Source organism: Bubalus kerabau, chromosome 14 (genome assembly GCF_029407905.1).
Source record: "Bubalus kerabau isolate K-KA32 ecotype Philippines breed swamp buffalo chromosome 14, PCC_UOA_SB_1v2, whole genome shotgun sequence".
NCBI classification, from domain to species: domain Eukaryota; kingdom Metazoa; phylum Chordata; class Mammalia; order Artiodactyla; family Bovidae; genus Bubalus; species Bubalus kerabau.
This window is the reverse complement of record NC_073637.1, coordinates 4,164,052-4,181,292: the sequence shown is the minus strand read 5'-3', so window position 1 is coordinate 4,181,292 and position 17,241 is coordinate 4,164,052. Positions and strand designations below refer to the sequence as shown.

At 62.6% G+C, this 17,241-nt stretch overlaps 1 protein-coding gene across 3 annotated transcripts in view; it reads right to left on the bottom strand.

Moving 5' to 3' along the window:
- Positions 1–893: 893 nt before the first annotated feature.
- TSNARE1 (t-SNARE domain containing 1) overlaps positions 894–17,241 on the bottom strand; it is a 118,809-nt gene continuing 102,461 nt past the window's right edge. For 2 of the 3 annotated variants that reach the window (XM_055545682.1, XM_055545684.1), the window contains 2 exons: positions 10,768–10,874; positions 915–1,047 (listed from right to left, as the gene is read on the bottom strand). In XM_055545682.1, coding sequence (XP_055401657.1) covers positions 10,779–10,874 — 96 coding nt within the window. In that variant the 3' untranslated portion in view covers positions 915–1,047; positions 10,768–10,778. Of the gene's footprint in view, positions 1,048–10,767; positions 10,875–17,241 lie in introns of all 3 variants that reach the window. The other variant, XM_055545683.1, reaches the window with a different exon arrangement.

Below are 17,241 nucleotides of genomic sequence, written 5' to 3'. Positions count from 1 at the left end.
CCACCTCGCCCCTCAAGCCCGTCTTGCCGCCGTGCCCACACTGCCGCAGGGTCGCATTTCCCAGGCCCTGGGGAAGAAAGTGTCGAGAAACGCAGAGCTTCACAGGATCGTTCAACCTGAAGCTGTCTTTGGGGCAAAGCAGCCAGGGTCCGGAATGCTTCAGACCCTCTGCAGCAGAAGACGGACTGGGGGGTGGGGATGGGGGGCTGGAGAACGAGGGGCCACTGAGCAGGAAGCAGCCTCCTATAGACCCTTCTGGAATTCTGAGGCCATGGACTCTGCCTGTCCTGGGGCCTGGTGTGTGCAGCCCCCAGCCCACAAGGTCCTGAGCTCTATGGGGGCCTGGGAAGGGCAATGCTGAGTCCTGCAGAGAGGGGTTGGGGTCTGCCTGCACGCCCTCCCCACGGCGGGCGGGGGCGTCTCCCGCTCTCTTCTACCCACAGAGGCCATGCACTCCCAGTGGCCTCTCTGGCTCCAGCCCCTCCTGGGTAGGAATGCCTCCCCCACGCCTCACTCCTGCAGAAGACGGGGACCCACGGGCAACCTGGGCTGGGCTCTTCCCACCTGGGACCCTCTTCTCCGTGCCCAGGCCCTGGTCGCGTGCCCAGAAGCAGAAAAGCTGTGACATCACTTCGGGAGCTGGAGGGGCCGCAGAGCTGCGTGGGGGAACAGGGTGGTGGGCTGCCTGCTGGTCCTTGGGGAGGATGGGGCGGGCCACCGCCGGGCTGGGCTCCCACGGTTGGTGGAGGCCCACCCCCATCTTGCATTTCCTGCCCACGCAGCCATCTCAGCCACGCACTCACACACTCACACACACCCCCGCCACCCCTCCCACCCAACGCAGCCCAGGTTCCATCTCTGGGGTCCCAGAGCCAGAAGCTGCCTCCCGCTGACGGATGACAGATGGAGACCATTGGCCCTGTAGCTGGCTATGATGGCAGTTTATTGGGCGGCTCAGCCAGGGGCCGGCACAGAGGCAGGGGGTCGGCACGTGGCAGGCAGGTGCAAAGCTCTGCGGGTCCATGCAGGCCAGGCGACAGCATCAGCCTGCAACACAAGAGGCTCCGTCAGCTCCTGGCGAGAGCCCGGCTCAGCCGCGGCAAGAGCAGGCAGGGAGGAGGCCCGGGAGCCAACGGTGGGCGAGGGGTCCTGCCAGCTCCCAGGCCTGGGTCTCCCCAACATGCCAGCTTCCTTGGGGAGCCGAGGGTCTTCCCTTGGGCAAGGCTGTTGGAGCTGGGGTCCCTGTCCCTGCGACCCTGGGGGCAAGACGCTGGGCGGTGAGTCACAAGATGGCAAGGAGGGTGGGCCCTGGCGACCAGCCTCCATCTCACAGGTGAGAAGGCAGAGGTCCCGGGAGGGGAGCCGCCGTGGCCGCAGTGCCGGCGTGGACCACCCCCACCCCCCTCCGCCGCCCCGGCCCAGGTGAGGCTTCCCCAAACCTCGCTGCCCTCCCTCCACCCCTGTCCAGCCCGTCCTCACCCGCAAGTCCAGCCTGGATGCCCTGCTCTCTAGTGCCTCCAAAGCCACACACCTGGAGCTGTCCTCGACGCCTTCTGGCCCCCGGCCTCTCCCTTCCCGGAACGTCACAGCTAGCCGGCCCCTACAGCCCCGAGGGCCCCGCTGACCGCCCATCCTCCTCCTCTCCTGCAGTGCCGCCCACATGTCCTCCTCGGAACCACAAGGACTGCGGCCACGCACGTCTGCACAGGCTTGGGGCCCCCCGCACCATCCTGGAGCCACGAGCCAGCGGGTGAAAGGCAGCTCCTCAAACGGTGCCTCTTAAGGAGGCCCCAGAGCGCATGTTGAAAATCACAGCCCGCCATGGCAGGCACAGGCCAGGCCCCTGAAAAGGCCCTGAGGAACGGGACCCCTACCAGCCCGCGCGCCCCTTGCACGTGGAGGTCTCCAGGCGTGTGCCACCTCCCTCGCCTCCCCACAGCCCCTCTGCCCTAGCCAGGGCCCAGCAGCAAACCTGAGGACCACAAGGAACCGCCGCTGGTCTGTGCTTCCCTCCCTGCTGGGCAAGCTTGCCCACCCTCCTCCCAGAGGGTATGCTGAGTGCCAGGAAGGGGAAGGCAGGGAGGGGAGCAGCAGTCCCTCCCCAATGTGCCCCCAGACACAGGCCTAAAAGGGTTACCGAGGCTCAGCCCACATGGGCGCCCTTCAGAGCTGTGCCTGCCTCAGCCCCCACCAGAGAGCCCCCGGCACCTGCGTGCCTCCTCTGCGGCCTCACCCGCCTTCCTGTCCCCGCACCCCACCTCTGTGCCTGTCACCTCCTCCCCAGGGTCCCTCCCAGGAGGCCCTCTCAATGCCAGCTTCATGGGAGACCCCATCCCGAGAGCCAGCTGCGGGCCTGGGCCTCTAAGCTCCATCTCCTGGTTAGTAAAATGGGGCTACAGTCAGCTGGCACCCCCAAGCTGGCTTAGCCCTTCCTGGAAGCCTGGGCACAGGCTCTGGCTGGCAGGATGGTGAAGACTCAGCACCCCCCTGCCGACCCCAGCCCCCAGGCCTGTGCAGACCCCATCCGGCCCTCTGCAGGTGCGTCTCCACCTACATGAATGGACTCAAGTGGGGCCCCCTGCACCCAGCACGCAGCCCCCACCCCAAGTGCCCCGCCTGCCGCCCCGTGCTCTGCAGGTGAGCCTCAGCCACACGGTTCTGACACGAGGCTATGGAGCAGACCTTTGGGTCTGAACAGATGGGACGCTGACGGGATCTGAAAGGCGCAGGGGACAGGAGGCCGCGGCCTGCAAGGCTGAGCCCCCGGTGCTGGGATCTCCCCCAGGCTGGGGTCCGCAGGGCCTCCAGGGAGGGCACCCACAGGTCCACGGTGCGGAGACTGGCTCTCAGGGTGCTGGGGCTGGAGGGGGCCATCTTTCCGGGCTTCGCATAACCTGCAGCCCTGCCCTGCCCTGCCCCCATCCCTGCTGCACCCTTTTCCTGCCCCGGCCAAACTCCTCAGTCCCCATCTCCTCAGGGTGGCGTCACCTCGGGGCCACAGGGGCTTCACACACCCCCACCCCATCAAGATGGTGCCCGGCTCCAAACCCCCCTGGGGTCTCAGGGACCCTGGATTGATTTAGACCCATAACCTGCACTGACCACCTTCTCCACCTCACCATCAACTTCATGTAGCAGACACACTGTGCCTGCACCGTGCTTTCTCATCTCTTAAGAGCAGGGTCAGGGCCGGGTCTACAGCCAGGATCAGGTTCAGAGTCAGGTCCATCACATGACCAGAGCAGGACCAGGGTCAGGGCTCAGGGTGTGACCAGGGTCAAGGCTCTGAGTGTGACCAGGGTCAGGGCTCAGGGTGGAACCAGGGTCAGGGCTCAGTGTGGGACCAGGGTCAGGGCTCAGGGTGTGACCAGGGTCAGGGCTCTGAGTGTGACCAGGTTCAGGGCTCAGAGTGGGAGCAGGCTGCCCTAGGGTCCGTCTGGAGCACCGTCCTTTGACTATCTGGGGCTCAGATCACCTGTGAGCTCCCTGGGCTATGGGGTGATAGGGAGAGGCCTTCTCGAGGTGCAGGTACCACAGAGGCTGGGCTTGGCTCCCATCCTCAGGTCACTGACAATGTCCCTCAGACGAGTCATTTCTCATCCACTCACCACTCTGCCAGTGGTGCGCCCACCCCCTTGGCGGCGGGCAACTTCAGCTGCCTTGGGGACCCAGGCCCAGACCCCTGGGCATCCTCCTCCACTGCTGGGCCTGATGCCAGTCTCGTGTGCCCGCTGGCCGGCTGACAGGCCAACTGACGGCACAGTGAGCATTGCCCCCTGGACCGAGGCTGCATGAGGGTTAGCCCTGCCCTGGGAGGGAGAGTGCGGGGGCTGAGCAGGAGAGCACCCAGCACAGATACAGTCTGCTGGTCCTCCCTAGCGACACTCTCTGAATAGCTTATTAGAAATTAATATTTAATTCTCTTCTGTGGATTTAGCTTAATTATTCAATTTATTATTGCAATTACTGAGAAGTACCCAGAAGCAAAACTGCTAGCTTTGAGCAGGGAAACAGTCAGGGGTCGGGGTGGGGCGTCTTGCGAAGCGCAGCTGACCCTCAGAATGCTTGCTTCGTAGACTTTGGCCCAGGGATCCCCCTGGCCCCCTGAAGTCCTCGTTCTGCAGTGAAGCCCTCTCTCCTCTGTCAGGCCTGGCGGCTCCCTTCCAAGTGCCTGCCCTGCAACTGGGGCCTGGAGCCCTCCTCTCAGTGGGTCCCCGAGGGCAGGACCTCACCGGCCGCCTCCTGCGTGGCTCTGGAGAAGCCAAGGGGAGGAAAGTGGCCAGGCCCTCACCCGCCCCACTGGGCTGATTGACGGGGCTCCTGCAGGAGCCCCCATGACCGCGCAGCCCTGTGTCAGGGCAGGGACTGTCCCCCCTCACGGGTCTGATACCAAAGCTGCGTGGAGCTGGGGATCTGCCTCTGCCCCAGGTGGAGATGGTAGGTGGGACCCAAATCCAGGGCCATGCCACCGCACAGACACGCTCTCGCCCAACCCTTGGCCTCAGGCAATGTGTCCTCCTGCCGCCTGGTGAGTGGGGTCATCACAGTGGACACAGGACTGGATGGCTCAGCGGCCTGACCCTGAGGTCAAGGTGGGCATGGGGGATGTGGGTGGTGCCGAGCTTCACCTTCCCCTGCTCAGAGGGGCCCTGGCTGGCATCATCAGGTATCCCCACTCCCGTCCTGATGTCGCTGAGGGCTTAGGGCCCTGGCACAGCCTGGGATTCTGTGTGTCCAGTGGTCACTCCAGGGACAGTGTGACCTCTGGACAGGTGCGGACCCAGAGCCAGGAGTCACAGAACCAAATCTGAGGCCAGTGCCAGCTGGGGAAGGGAGGGGGTCGGGGAGAAGGGGATGGTGAGGGCGGGGGCTGCCCCAGCGACACGGAGGGCCATGGCCGTCTCCCCAGGAGCTGGGCACACAGGCCTCAAGCGCCCCTACCCCCCATGATGGGAACAAAGGCCTGGGGCTGGGGTCTGAGTGAGGTTCCCAGCCTGGGTTACAGGAGTCATCGGGGAACCCGAACTCCTGCTTCTGGGGAGGTGTGTGGTCGGGCAGGTCGGCGGCCAGCTCGCAGGAGAGGAAGCCTGTGCGTCCCCGTGGGCACCTGGGGTGGCTGGGACTCGAAAGGCTCCAGGCCATTCCACCTCACCCCTGCCTAGTGGCTGGCAAACGCTGCCACACCATCCACCAGCCCTCCCGTCTTCTCACTTCTGTGCGGCCACCGGCACTGGCGTGCTTCTGTTCTTTTCCACCTTTGTCCTGGTGGAGGGCATTCCCACCAGCTGGCTGGGCCAGCCCTCCTCAGGTGGCCATCTGCCCAGCCTGGGGGTGCCAAGGGGTGGGGGCATCACATGCAAGGGGAAGGGGGCCTGCTGGGAGCGAACACTGCTCCTGACAAGCAGCCCCAGGAAGCCTGGGGGCCTCCTGAACGCGGCCTGGCCTGGCTTTCGCTGCCGTGCTCCACCCACAGTGACCCCAGGCCTTTGCTGTCCCTGCTCTCAGCCCCGCGTGCCCACCTTCTTGTTTGATGGAGGACCTCATACCCACCTCTCAATCCTCAGCTCTCAAGAACCACCTCCTCCAGGAAGCCCTCCCTGCAGAGCTGCGCCCCTTCCGGCTTCCACTCTGCTCCTGACAGGTCAGAGCCTCAGGGGCCTGCCTCTCCCCTGAGGGAGCAGTGCTGGGTCTGCTTCCCACTGGCAGGGGCGGGGGTGTTCACTGAATCAGAGAGAGGCATCGCCGACCTCTGGGCTGCTGGGACTTGTGCCCGTGTGTCTGCCCGAGGTGACCGGGAGGACAAGGCCCGGCCCTGCTGGCTGGAGGGCCACACAGGAACATCAGAGAGAAAGGCCAGCTGAGTGTCCTGTCTCCATGAACAAGAGCAGGCTCGTGACAATAGTAACACCATTGTGAAGGTGATGGCGTGGTGAGGAGACAGACTGTCAGGGAGGGCGGGCCTCCTCTGGCTGGACATCCGGCGGCCTCACCGCTGATGCCCACGGTCACTGCAGAGGCAACACGGACGACCCTTCATAGATCGGGGCCATGATGGGGGCCACAGCCCCTCCCCTCCTCCTGCTGCCCCCAGCCTCGCCCAGGGGTCTCTGCCCACCTGCCTGCTGACCGGGGGCTCTGGGAGGTGGGCACTGGGTCCCTGGGGGAGATTTCCATGCATAAATGCCCAGGGAGCCGCGTGACCTTCAGGGAGCCCTCCCAGCACCCCTGGCAGGCACGCTTACCACTGAGGCAGGGCGGGCAGGGCTGCCCAGTGTCACCAGACTGCAGGTGACCAGGCCACCAGGCCTTTTGCAGGCTCAGCCAAGAGCGGTCATCTGAGCCACCTTCACGAGCACGCCAAGAGGACAGCGCCACTGACCACCAAGGCCACGTGGACGACCCGCAGTCCCCGCACCACCAGACCTCAGGGTTGCGCAGACCTGAGCTGTAGACTGGCCCCACACTCCCGCTCTGTGATCCTGGACAGCCACTTGGCCTTCTGGGCAGTGTTTCCCTGGCACTCTCAAACCCAGAAGGCTCACCCCTCTGTGCTGTCCCCTCCGGGTAAGTCCCTTCATCTCTCCATGTGTCAGTTTTCTCATCTGAAAAATGGGGACACACCAGCACCTCCTTCATGGGGCTGTGGAGAGGATTAAGTGAGGTTCTCCCATGTAAAGCTCCTACTGATGGAGCGCAGTCATCTCCTGCCCACCCGGACGCCACGCTCCATCCACCACCGCAGCCTCTGGGGAGGGGGAGCGGGCAGCTCAAGGGGGGGGTCTGTCCCTCCCTCCTGACCTCATGCATGTGCACACTCATGCAGACACACACATGCGCACACAGAGAGATGCACGTGTGTACACACAGACATACATGCACACAGAAAGACATACATGTACACACAGACACACGCACACAGAGACACACATGCACACAGAGACACACATGCACGTGCCCATGCATGTACATAGACACACATGGACACACAGAGACACACACGCAAACACACAGATACATAGGCACACACATGCAGACACACATATACACACACAGATACACGTGTACACACATACATGCACACAGAGACACACATGCACAGAGATGCACGTACATGCATGCACGCATGTGTACACACATGTGTACACCGACACACATGTACACAGAGAGACACACGTGTGCACACACATACATAGGCAGACACACATGCAGGCACATGTGTGCACACACACAGATACACGTGTACACACAGACATACATCCACACAGAGACACACATGTACACAGAGACACACATGCACACAGTGACACACATACACACACGCACGCATGTACAGAGACACACATGTACACACAGAGACACCACGCACACACAGACACAGAGGCAGACACACACGCATGCGCACACACAGATACACGTGTACACACAGACATGCATGTACACACAGAGACACACATGTACATACACATGCACACACAGAGACAGGGAGCACACATACACACATGTACACAGACACAGGTGTACACACAGAGACACACATGCACACGCACAGACACACATGCAGATGCACACAGAAACACACACAACACACATGCAAACAGAAGCGCACACGCACACAGAGCTGCAGACACGCACGTGCACAGAGGAGCCTGGAGATGAAGACCCCACCACTCATTTCCCAAATGGAAATCAATGGCTTCGAGGTCGATATTCCACAGCTTTCAGAAAACATTAAAAACGTGATTTGCTATGAGCCTCCGTTGAGCCCCTTAAATTTTTGAGCTCGTGAAAAATGCTTCATGGATTGTTGCCCAGATACTGGAATTTCCTATTTGCTGAGGCCCAGCCTTGTGACCCCAGCGGGAGCAGGCGAGGACAAGCCCTCCCTTGCCCTGGCCCCCTGCTCCCTCCTCCAGCCTCTCCCCCATCCTGCACCAAGCCTTGGGACCCAGAGAGCCCACAGGGAGACACAGACAGACCCACAGAGAACACAGCTGAACATGGAGAGAGATCCTGAGGGTGTCAGCACCAAAGCTGTAGGTCCCCAGGAGGACAGGGGACGGGGAAGCCCCCCACATCCAAGGACTCAACTCCTACCGGTTCCACCAGCTCCTTCCCCTTAGGAGCCTCGGCCGAGACCCGGGCAATCCTGCTGCCGGCCAGTTGCCCTGGGCGCTGGGAAGCCAGCCCCCTGCAGCCTGACACCCTGCCCCATGTCCCGAGAAATCACAGGGGCACATGCCCGGGCCCTGGGCCTTGCTGGGGACCCAGAGTCACCACAGCTTCCTCTGCCTGGCTTCTGGGACCGCATCCCTGAAAACCAAGGTTGACCCCAAACCTTCATCTCTCAGATCTGCTCAAAGCAACTGGGCTCCGAGGTACTTCTGGAAACACCACTTTCCAGAAAGGCAAGGGGGTCGGATATGAGACGAGGAGCTGGGGCAGGAGCTGGGCTTGACCAGGACAGGCACCCTTGCTTCTGCTCCTGTGTCATCCAAGGTTCCTACCAGGGCTAAGGAGGCTCAACCCGGACCACAGACTTGGCCCATACCCCGGTCACACTATGAGGTCGACCCAGTCACACTCTGAGCCCTGACCCTTGTCACACTATGAGGCTGATCCCAGTCACACTCTGAGCCCTGAACTGGTCATATGCTGAGCCCTGATCCTGGTCCCACTCTGAGCCCTGACCCTGGTCCCACTCTGAGCCCTGACCCTGGTCCCACTCTGAGCCCTGACCCTGGTCCCACTCTGAGCCCTGACCCTGGTCCCACTCTGAGCCCTGACCCTGGTCCCACTCTGAGCCCTGACCCTGGTCCCACTCTGAGCCCTGACCCTGGTTCTGGACAAGACTTCATGCTGCTGTAAATTGAGTGCAGGAGCTCACAGGTGAGCAAGGCCTGCTGAGCTAGGTAGGGGGTCCTTCCACTTTGGAGAGCTCCAGGTCCTGACCTGCCCCGCCCACAGACCCCCAAGCCCCAGCCCATAAGGACCAGGCAGAGATGGGCCTGCAAAGCTCAGCAGCTGGGAAGAACTGAGCCTAGGGGAGTCGCAGCCCCAGGAGTCGGCAGGGGCCCTTGAGGGGTGACCTGGACAGTGGGGTGGGGGTGATGTAGGGCCACAGCCCCTCCTTGGGAGACCCCTGGAGGGCAGGGCCTCGCCCGACACACAAACAGAAATGGGCACGTGAGGCTGTGGGTGTCAGGGAGCCCCTCCCTCACGGCCTGTTTTTTCTGCAGAAGTAATAACCCCCTGCATTTGAATAGAGCCTTTTCCTTCCTCAAAGTACTGTTTATATTTAGCCATTATCTGCCTTTGTCCTCAGAGCAACTCGGCAGCAAGAGAGAGGCAGACGGCAGCCCCACGGCTCTGCAGAAGCCATGCCCAGAGCAGGTGGGCCTCCAGGTCCCGGGGCCCCTGACGCATGGCCTGTGGGTCACAGAGGGCGCCTGAGCACAGCAGGCTGGGGTCTCTCCTGGCTTGGTGATGCGCCAGAGATGAGGTGTCCCTACAAGGATGGGGTCAGGGCTCCCCCGGTCCCATGGTGCCCAGGGACACCCACACCCCCAGAACCCCACCTCCCCCTGCCGCGGCCTGAGGCCTGACTCCCAGCTTGTCCTACCAGGGTCTGAGCTGCCCCAGCCCCAGGCCCTCCCCACTGTTCATCTGTAAGGTGCTAGGAGCTGGAGACCCCTCCTGTCCCCTGAGTCCACGGGCCACTAAGGGGCCACTGGCTGGCCGTGTGGCCTGCGTCTCAGCCTCGCCTTCCATCTTCCCAGGAGACAGGCACAGCTCTGGTCAATCCGCTCCAGCCAGGGAGCTCACTAAAGGCGGATCAGCTGTTCCCGCGGGGTCTGCGTGCCTGGCCCGAGGACGCATCCTTGGGTTCCCTCTCGCAGTGGGACGGGTTCAGGGTGCAGCGTTGCCCAGCCCTGGGGCGGGGTCACAGCTGGGTGTGCAGTGGGGCGGGAGGGGAAGTGGGAGGTCTGGGCGGCCCTCTGAGCAAAGGAGGGCAGTAGGAAAATCCAAAGGAGTGGAGAGGCAGCTGGAGCGATCGGAAGGCCCGGGTGGAGGGAAGCCCCTCCCCTCTGGTCCCTCAGCGCCAGGTACTATCCCCGCCCAGGGCCCAGGAGAGCGGGAGGCCCCGTCATCATGGGCCCTCACCTCCAGTGTTGGAGCCCAGCCTGAGACATGGCAGTGCCCTGTGTACTACCGTGGACCTCAGTCTCCCCTGCTGGATGGTGCTGATGATGACCGTCCCACCATTGTGAGCAGAATGACCCAAGTAGCAGGTGTGTCGCCCCCAAGGGTGACATCTGGAGCTCTATCTACGCCCTGGGCTGCCGTCACAGATGACCACAGATGGGGTGGGGTGTTCTCCCAGATCTGGAGGCCAGGACCCAAAATCAAGGGGCAGCAAGGCCTTAGACCCTCTGAAGCTCCAGGGAGGGTCCGCTGCCTGACTCTGCTCACCACTGTCCCAGGGGACTAGTCAGTCGTGACCTTCTGGAAGTCAGTGCTTACACAGGGGTCTTCAGGAGAGCCTGCCCTGGGCTGTGAGCTCCAGGCACGTGGGCTGCCCTCTGCCTTGTCACCACTGGTCAACAGGGCCCAGCCGTGGCTGACACATTGGAGGATGAACGGATGGATAAGTGGACAGGTGGGTGGACCAGAGATGGGGAGACGAGTGGATGGATAAGTGATGGGTGGTGGATGGGGGTGGGTCAAAGGAGATCAGATGGGTGGCGTGGGGGCAGGGACAGCACCTACCCAGGGCAGCATCACTTTCGGACAGAGGTGGCGACGATGAGGACGATGACCAGCAGGATGGTGACACCAGCCGCCAGGAGGAAGCACTTGACCTTGCGTCTCCGGAGCTGGACAGAAAGACAGAGGCTGCTGTCGTGTGTTGGGCGCCTGGCCTCCCATCCTGGGGGACACTGGGCGTGTGACTGCAGGGGGCTGGGCCCACCCGAGGCCAAGGCCCACACAGACCTTGTCCCTTGCAGGGGACAGATGGCACATACTCATCCAAGAGCCGCTCTGGGCTGGCCCTGGAAAGGAGGCAGGAGAGCCAGTGAGGCGCCGGCAGCTCCAGAGGCAGCCAAGCCTGGGAGTGGCTCCTGGTTTGCCCTCCTCCTTAGCCACGCCCCTTCCTGGGACCTTGGATTCTTCTTCAAGGATAAGATGATGCCGTGGACTCCAGGAGCCACTTGGAAGACTTCATAAGATGACGCATGGCAAGTATACGCCATGGAGTCTGACAAATGCCAGCCACAAAGTCCTCCCCAGACACTTTTCTTATTCCTGTATGTTGTTGTGGTCACTATAAATTTACAACTTGCAGGCCCACCATCAAAGGCCTCAGGGCGGGAAGACACACAGATCGGTGCTGGAGAACTCGTCAGGGAGGGTTCTAACTCTCCAGGTCCTGAGTGCAGGGGGTGTGACTCCCCAGGCATGCCAGCCGGTGGGAGGTAAGGGACCAAGGTGGAACCTGGGGCGAAGCGAGAGCTTAGAATAGCCTGGGAGGTCACCAAACAGTTCAAGAGGGTTGGTGACAAGCCCTCCAACTTCACAAGAGTTAGTGGCTTAGGAAGTAATTAGGAGGATGGGGAGGAGAAGGAGGACCAATCCCTGGAAGGACAAAGGCCTCAAACAGAAGGGGAATCTGAGAGGATGGGGGCAAGACCAGGAGGGGAAACCTCAGAACCTGGCTGTGACGGGCTGCTCAAGAGAAGGGAAAGAGGTCAAGGATGAATCCCCCGACAGCTCACCTGAGCCATCAAGTGGATGTTGGGGCTGGCCCTGCATTCATCCATTCATTATTGCACTCCTTCCATTGTTCCATCCATCACTCATCCATTCATTCCACTGACCCACCTGCCTGCCAGTCCACACACCCATTCTTCCATCTGCTCATCCACTCATCCATCCCCCCACCCCTCCACCCCTCCAGCAACATGATCACACACACACACACACACACACCCCCAACAATCCACCCATCTATCCACCTTTCTGCCCTTCCACTCTCGCAAGGTGGCTCTGGTCTGTACAGTGGACATTACAGTGGAAAGCTGACTCAGCCATGGGGAAGGGAAGAGCCTGGCAGGGACAGGGTAGGTGGGGTCCCTGGAGTAGGTGGGACTGAACTCTGCTTCAGGGCAGTGTCTCAGATCTGCAGGGTGACGGATGGATGACCAACCCCATCCCCATCTTCACTGCCTCAGTGTTACTCCAGCTGAAGACCAGCCATCATCAGAACAGCCCTGCCTCCCAGGCCTGTGGACAAGTACTGTCACGCCACGTCCTGGGCCAGCACTCGGCTCAGAGAGGTTAAGTGACCTGCCCCGGCCTCAGAAATGGTGTGCTCATCTGAGGTTCAGCCTCTCTGTCCCGCTTCCCAGCTCTCACAAGTCACACTCTGCCCTGGCATGCCAGCTGTGTGGGGGAGGGGCCAGAGTGAATCAGACACAGCCTTCAGGGAGCCCACAGCTGGGGGTGGGGGAGGTCGGAAACCCACAGCCCTCCTGGCAGGGAGGGCTCCGAGGGAAAGGGTCTCCAAGCCAGGGCCCCTGCAGGACCCTGGACAGCGCCCGCTGTCCGTGTGCAGCAGGACAGCCCCCCTTTGAAAACTTGCGAGCGCCCAGCGTCCCCCACAGGCTGCCTGGACTCAGCCCCTCCCCAACACTGACCGGCGGGTCCTGTCAACGCGTCTGCAGACAAAGAGCCACCAGCTCACGAGCTGCAGTCAGGATTCCAACCCAGCGCCCGTGGCAGGCCTGTGTGTGCGCTCCACGTCCCCCACAGAAGGGCCGACGGGCCCTGTGAGCTCTCAGCACCCCTCGCACACCCGGGCCCCCACACGAGCATGGATGGGGACCATCTGCGGGAATCTGGACGCCCGTGAGAAACACAGCTGCCAGGGTTGGGCAGCGCTGGCTTCCACGACCTGACTGTGTGGCTGGGGCACACTGCCCGCCTCCCAGGCTCCAGAGGGTCACAGCAAGCCGCTGTCCCAGCTCTCCCATCCATGTGGCTCAGGCACAGCCCAGCTGGGACCAGCCTGGCCTCATGCTCGCCACCGGCAGGAGGAGTGTCCGTGCCCGGCCCGGCCCGGGTCAGCCTTCCCGGGACCCTCAGGCTGACCTTGAGCTGGACAGCAGCTGAGCACCTGCATGGGTATGATCTATGCCAGGCCCGTGCCTCCCTGGTGCCCCTTTGTCCACTCTCCACACCTCACTGCCACATCGAACAGAGCAGGGGAAGGGAGGCAGTGGAGCTGGGAGCCATGCCAGCAGCCCAGGGGCCTGCAGGCAGCATCCCCAGGCCCTGCCAGCCCTGCCAGCCTCCACCAGGCCCACCCCTTCTTGTCCGTCCTCTCCCTGCAGTGAACCATGCTGGGCTTCTGCTCCAACTTCAAGGGGAAGAGGCGGGCAGGTGATGACAGGTGGGCCGGGGGCCGCCAGATGCTCAGGTAAAGACAGATGGAGGAGCAGAGCCAGGCTTTGATGAAATGCTCTGTAGTCCCTGGGGCCCCCTCCCATGGCACAAGGCAGAGCCCTGCCACCCCCTAGCCTCTGCTCAGCCCCGGGCACCTGCACCCTCGCCCGCAGGGATGGAGGCAGCTTCTGCGGGTCTGGGCTGGCCCAGGGACAGAGGCCACACTGGGCTCCCCAAGGAGCAGCCAGTGAGATGAGAGCCCCTCCCGGAGCTGCAGGGAGCAAGAAGCCGCCCTGGACACAACCTCGACTGATGGGCTGACCTTTCCGGCTCCCAACGGAGGTGTCCTGACCGCATTCATGACCTTCCAGTAAAGCGTGGAGGAGACGTCCTTAAGGAGGCATGATGAGATTTCCTGTTAACACCACTGCGTCTGACAAGGGAGACGGGCCTGGAAGGGCCCCTCAAGGTGCTAAGAACTGGCGCACCTTTTTTGCACGGAGCTAGAGCCATTTTTAAAGGCAGGAGGAGCCCAGGGACCCAGGCTGAGGCTGTGGGAAGGATCATAGGGGCCTAGGGCCCCCGAGCCCCTACTCTCCAAGCTGGGGGGGTGGGCACCCTCGTCCAAACCAAGCTCTCATAACCCCACACTGTGGGCACCACCCTGGCCCCCTGCTGCAGGGACCCCAGGACACAGACCTGGGAGGCCCAGGGTTACAGGCTAAGCTGAGTTCCCGAGAGAGACGCTGAACCTTATCCAGGACCTCAGAGCAGGGCCTGAACAGGAGACAGGCTTTCATGGAGGCCACTGGGTTAGAGCAGGGTCCTCTGACCAGATCCATGGGGAGAAGGCCATATGAACATGCAGACGGCCATCTGCAGCCCAAGAGGGAGGCCTGGAGCGGAGTCCCCCTCCAGTGGCAGAAGCAGCTGGCCATGCCGACATCCTGATCTCGCACTTCCGGTCTCCAGAGTCTTGAGACTGTAAATGTCCACTGTTTCCGCCGCCCATCTGTAGGGTCGGTTATGGCAGCCCGCACTGACCACAGGCCAGGCCCTGACCCATCTCCTCCGCCGACCCCAGGGAGCAGCTGCACCCCAGTTGCCAGAGGCCTTCAGACAAAGAGCTCGTGGGTCCAGCGGCATCTTGGGCCTCATCCAGGCCCGCCTTGGGCACCCCACAAGAGCACCTCCACCCTGCTCACCAATGCCCTTGCTGCCCTGGGCGCCCTCGGGCCCTGTTCCTGCCCCCCTCCAGGAGCCAGGCGTAGGACATGGGGGTCAAAGGCCAGTGGGGCCACAGGTCCCTTAAGTCCATCACATCCTACACAGGAGGGGGTGGCCTCAACGAGGATGCTCACAGGGCTATGGTCGCCTCCGGAGGTGGAGAGCTCTGCACTGGGCACGTCCGGGCAGCCAGGACCAGAGGTCACCATCTGGAGCAAGGGTGGTGGGCTGCCCAGAGCCCTCACCCTTCGTCTGGGGCCTGTTCCCATGAGGCAGTCGTGAGGCCCCTGGGGAACAGGCTCCACACAGAGGCTCCCAAGACACAGAGCAGCCCCTTCCTGGTGTCTGCTGCCTCAGTCCCCTCAGAGAGGTGCTGGGTGCTGCATGCTGACAATGACCCTCAGGACAGCCCTGCAAGGAGCCCAAGCGCACCCATTTCAGAGGTGCAAACACTGAGGCTTGGGAAGTGCAGTTCACCCACGCCCGTCAGTAGTGGTTGGGGACACAGCTGCCCAGGGACACAGGAGGGAAGGAGCAGGAGAGCATGCTGTGGGGACGGGACAAGTGAGGCCGGTAGGGGGACCCCCGCCCTGCCTCCCCGCCTGCCCCTGCCTGGCTCCCTATGCCCCGGGTGCCCCGGCTGTCAGTGTCAGCTGATTAATCACTCTTAAACGGCAGCCCCACGCTGAAGGAGTCTGATGGGGGCTGGCAGCAGGGAGCCAATTAACCTGAATTAGGCTCTTGATTGGGGCCCAATTAGTGTCGGCCGCATGGGGTCAGAAGCAGTCCTGGTGCAGTAATTGTTGAATTAATTCCCTGGCTGGGGAGGGCTGCACCTCCCCGCCCTGGCCTGGGACACTGACTGGGTTCCCATAGCTTCAGTGAAGCTGCAGCTTCCACCCCACCCCACCCTCCCACTGCCGTCCGGCCCCACCCTGGCCTGGCCCAGCCCACTCACCCTGTGGGAGGGGGTGGCCACATGACGGTCTGGGAAGGGGGCTTGCTCAGACAGCCCCCCTCCACAGGGCCTTCCTATGTATCCCTCCTTCTGCAGCGCTTCACTCAGAGAACAACTCACTCTTTAAAACCCACCTCCAGCATCACCACCTCCAGGATGTCTGCCCAGGTGCTCCCTGGTTGCACCAGGAGCTGTCTCTGGGGTCCCCGGCCCTGCTTCCCTCTGCTCAAAACTTGCCTCCTTCTGGCTACAGCTGTTGAAGGTGACCACAACCCTGCCCCAAGGTTGGCAGGACTCAGCGGAAGCAGGATGAGCAAGAGGAGCAGACCAGTCATCCCAGCCTCGGGGTCCAGGGATGGGCTCTGCGGACACATCCTCAGGCCACCTCAGGCTCGTGTCCACGGTAAGGGAAGGTGGACACTGGCCGGTCGGTCCAACGGGCTCACAGAGCTGCCACCCTCTGGCTGCCCCTTACTCACGAGAACGAAGATCCAGAGTGTGCAGTTTGGGAGAGACAGCAAGGGTGAGGCGGCGAGGCTGGGGTTAGTTGTCGGGGGTGGGCCAGCCTGAGCAGGGCAAGGGGAGGAACCCCTGGGGCTGCGGAGGGGTGCAGCCACTGTGAGAAGCAAGGCCCCAGCTCCCACGGCCCCGAGAAGCAGTGTCCCCGAGGAGGGGAGGGCACTGACTTGGAGCCCCGCGGCCCCAGGCCCCTCCCCACCCCCAGGGACCAGGCTGCTCTCTGGGGGAGTTGTCTGAGTGCCTGAGCTCTGGGGCTTCAGGCCCGGTGAAGGGCGCAGCAGCAGAGGATCAGAGCAGAGCTCAGGGTGGAGCCCCAGCTGCCCAGGGAGGCCGCGACCCCTGTAAAGCTCACGGCGGCTCACACCTTTCGAAGCCCCTTCCAGCCAGCACGTGTGTGCACCCCTTCGGGACCAGCAGGGCTCGTTTCTCTGTCCTCTCAGCCCCCAGTTCAAGGGCAGCCCCTGTCCCAGGTGTCCCAGGCCAGCAGGGCCCACGAACAGCAGGTGCTCACTGAGGCCCGAGCCTCCTCCAGGGCCCACGTGTGCTGAGACTGCAGCCTGGCCCTCTGGGTCCTTCTGGGCTTACCGTCCCCTGAGGAGTGGGCCAGAAGGGCTCAGGGCCCTGGACTCCCCATCTCCAGCAGCCAGGGGCTCTGTGGGGGAGGAGGGAGCAGGGAGGAAGGAGGGAGGGGCAGGTGAGGAGGGGCCAGGGCACTCGGGCATCAGATGCCGGCTTGGGACTCAGTGGGACCAACACGCACTCTGCCCCCACCCCCGACACTGGCTGCAGGGAACATGGGGGCTGTCCTCGAGGCCCTGGGGAGCACGAAGCCCAGAGAAGGCTGATGGCGCACCAGCGAGCAGAATGGTGAAAGTTGAGTTACCGACCTTAAACGAACGGTGGGCCCATAATCTCTGTGTCCTCGGTCTCCAGCCCTCGCCCCCTGCCCCTCCCGTCTGACCCACGGCCCGGCATCCCCTCCTCAGAAGCCATCAGGCTCCCACTCTCTTCCTCAGAAGCCGCTTCTCATGCAAATGTATTCAGAATACATGACATTTCAGAAACATCTATTTGTATATATTTAGACTCCATTT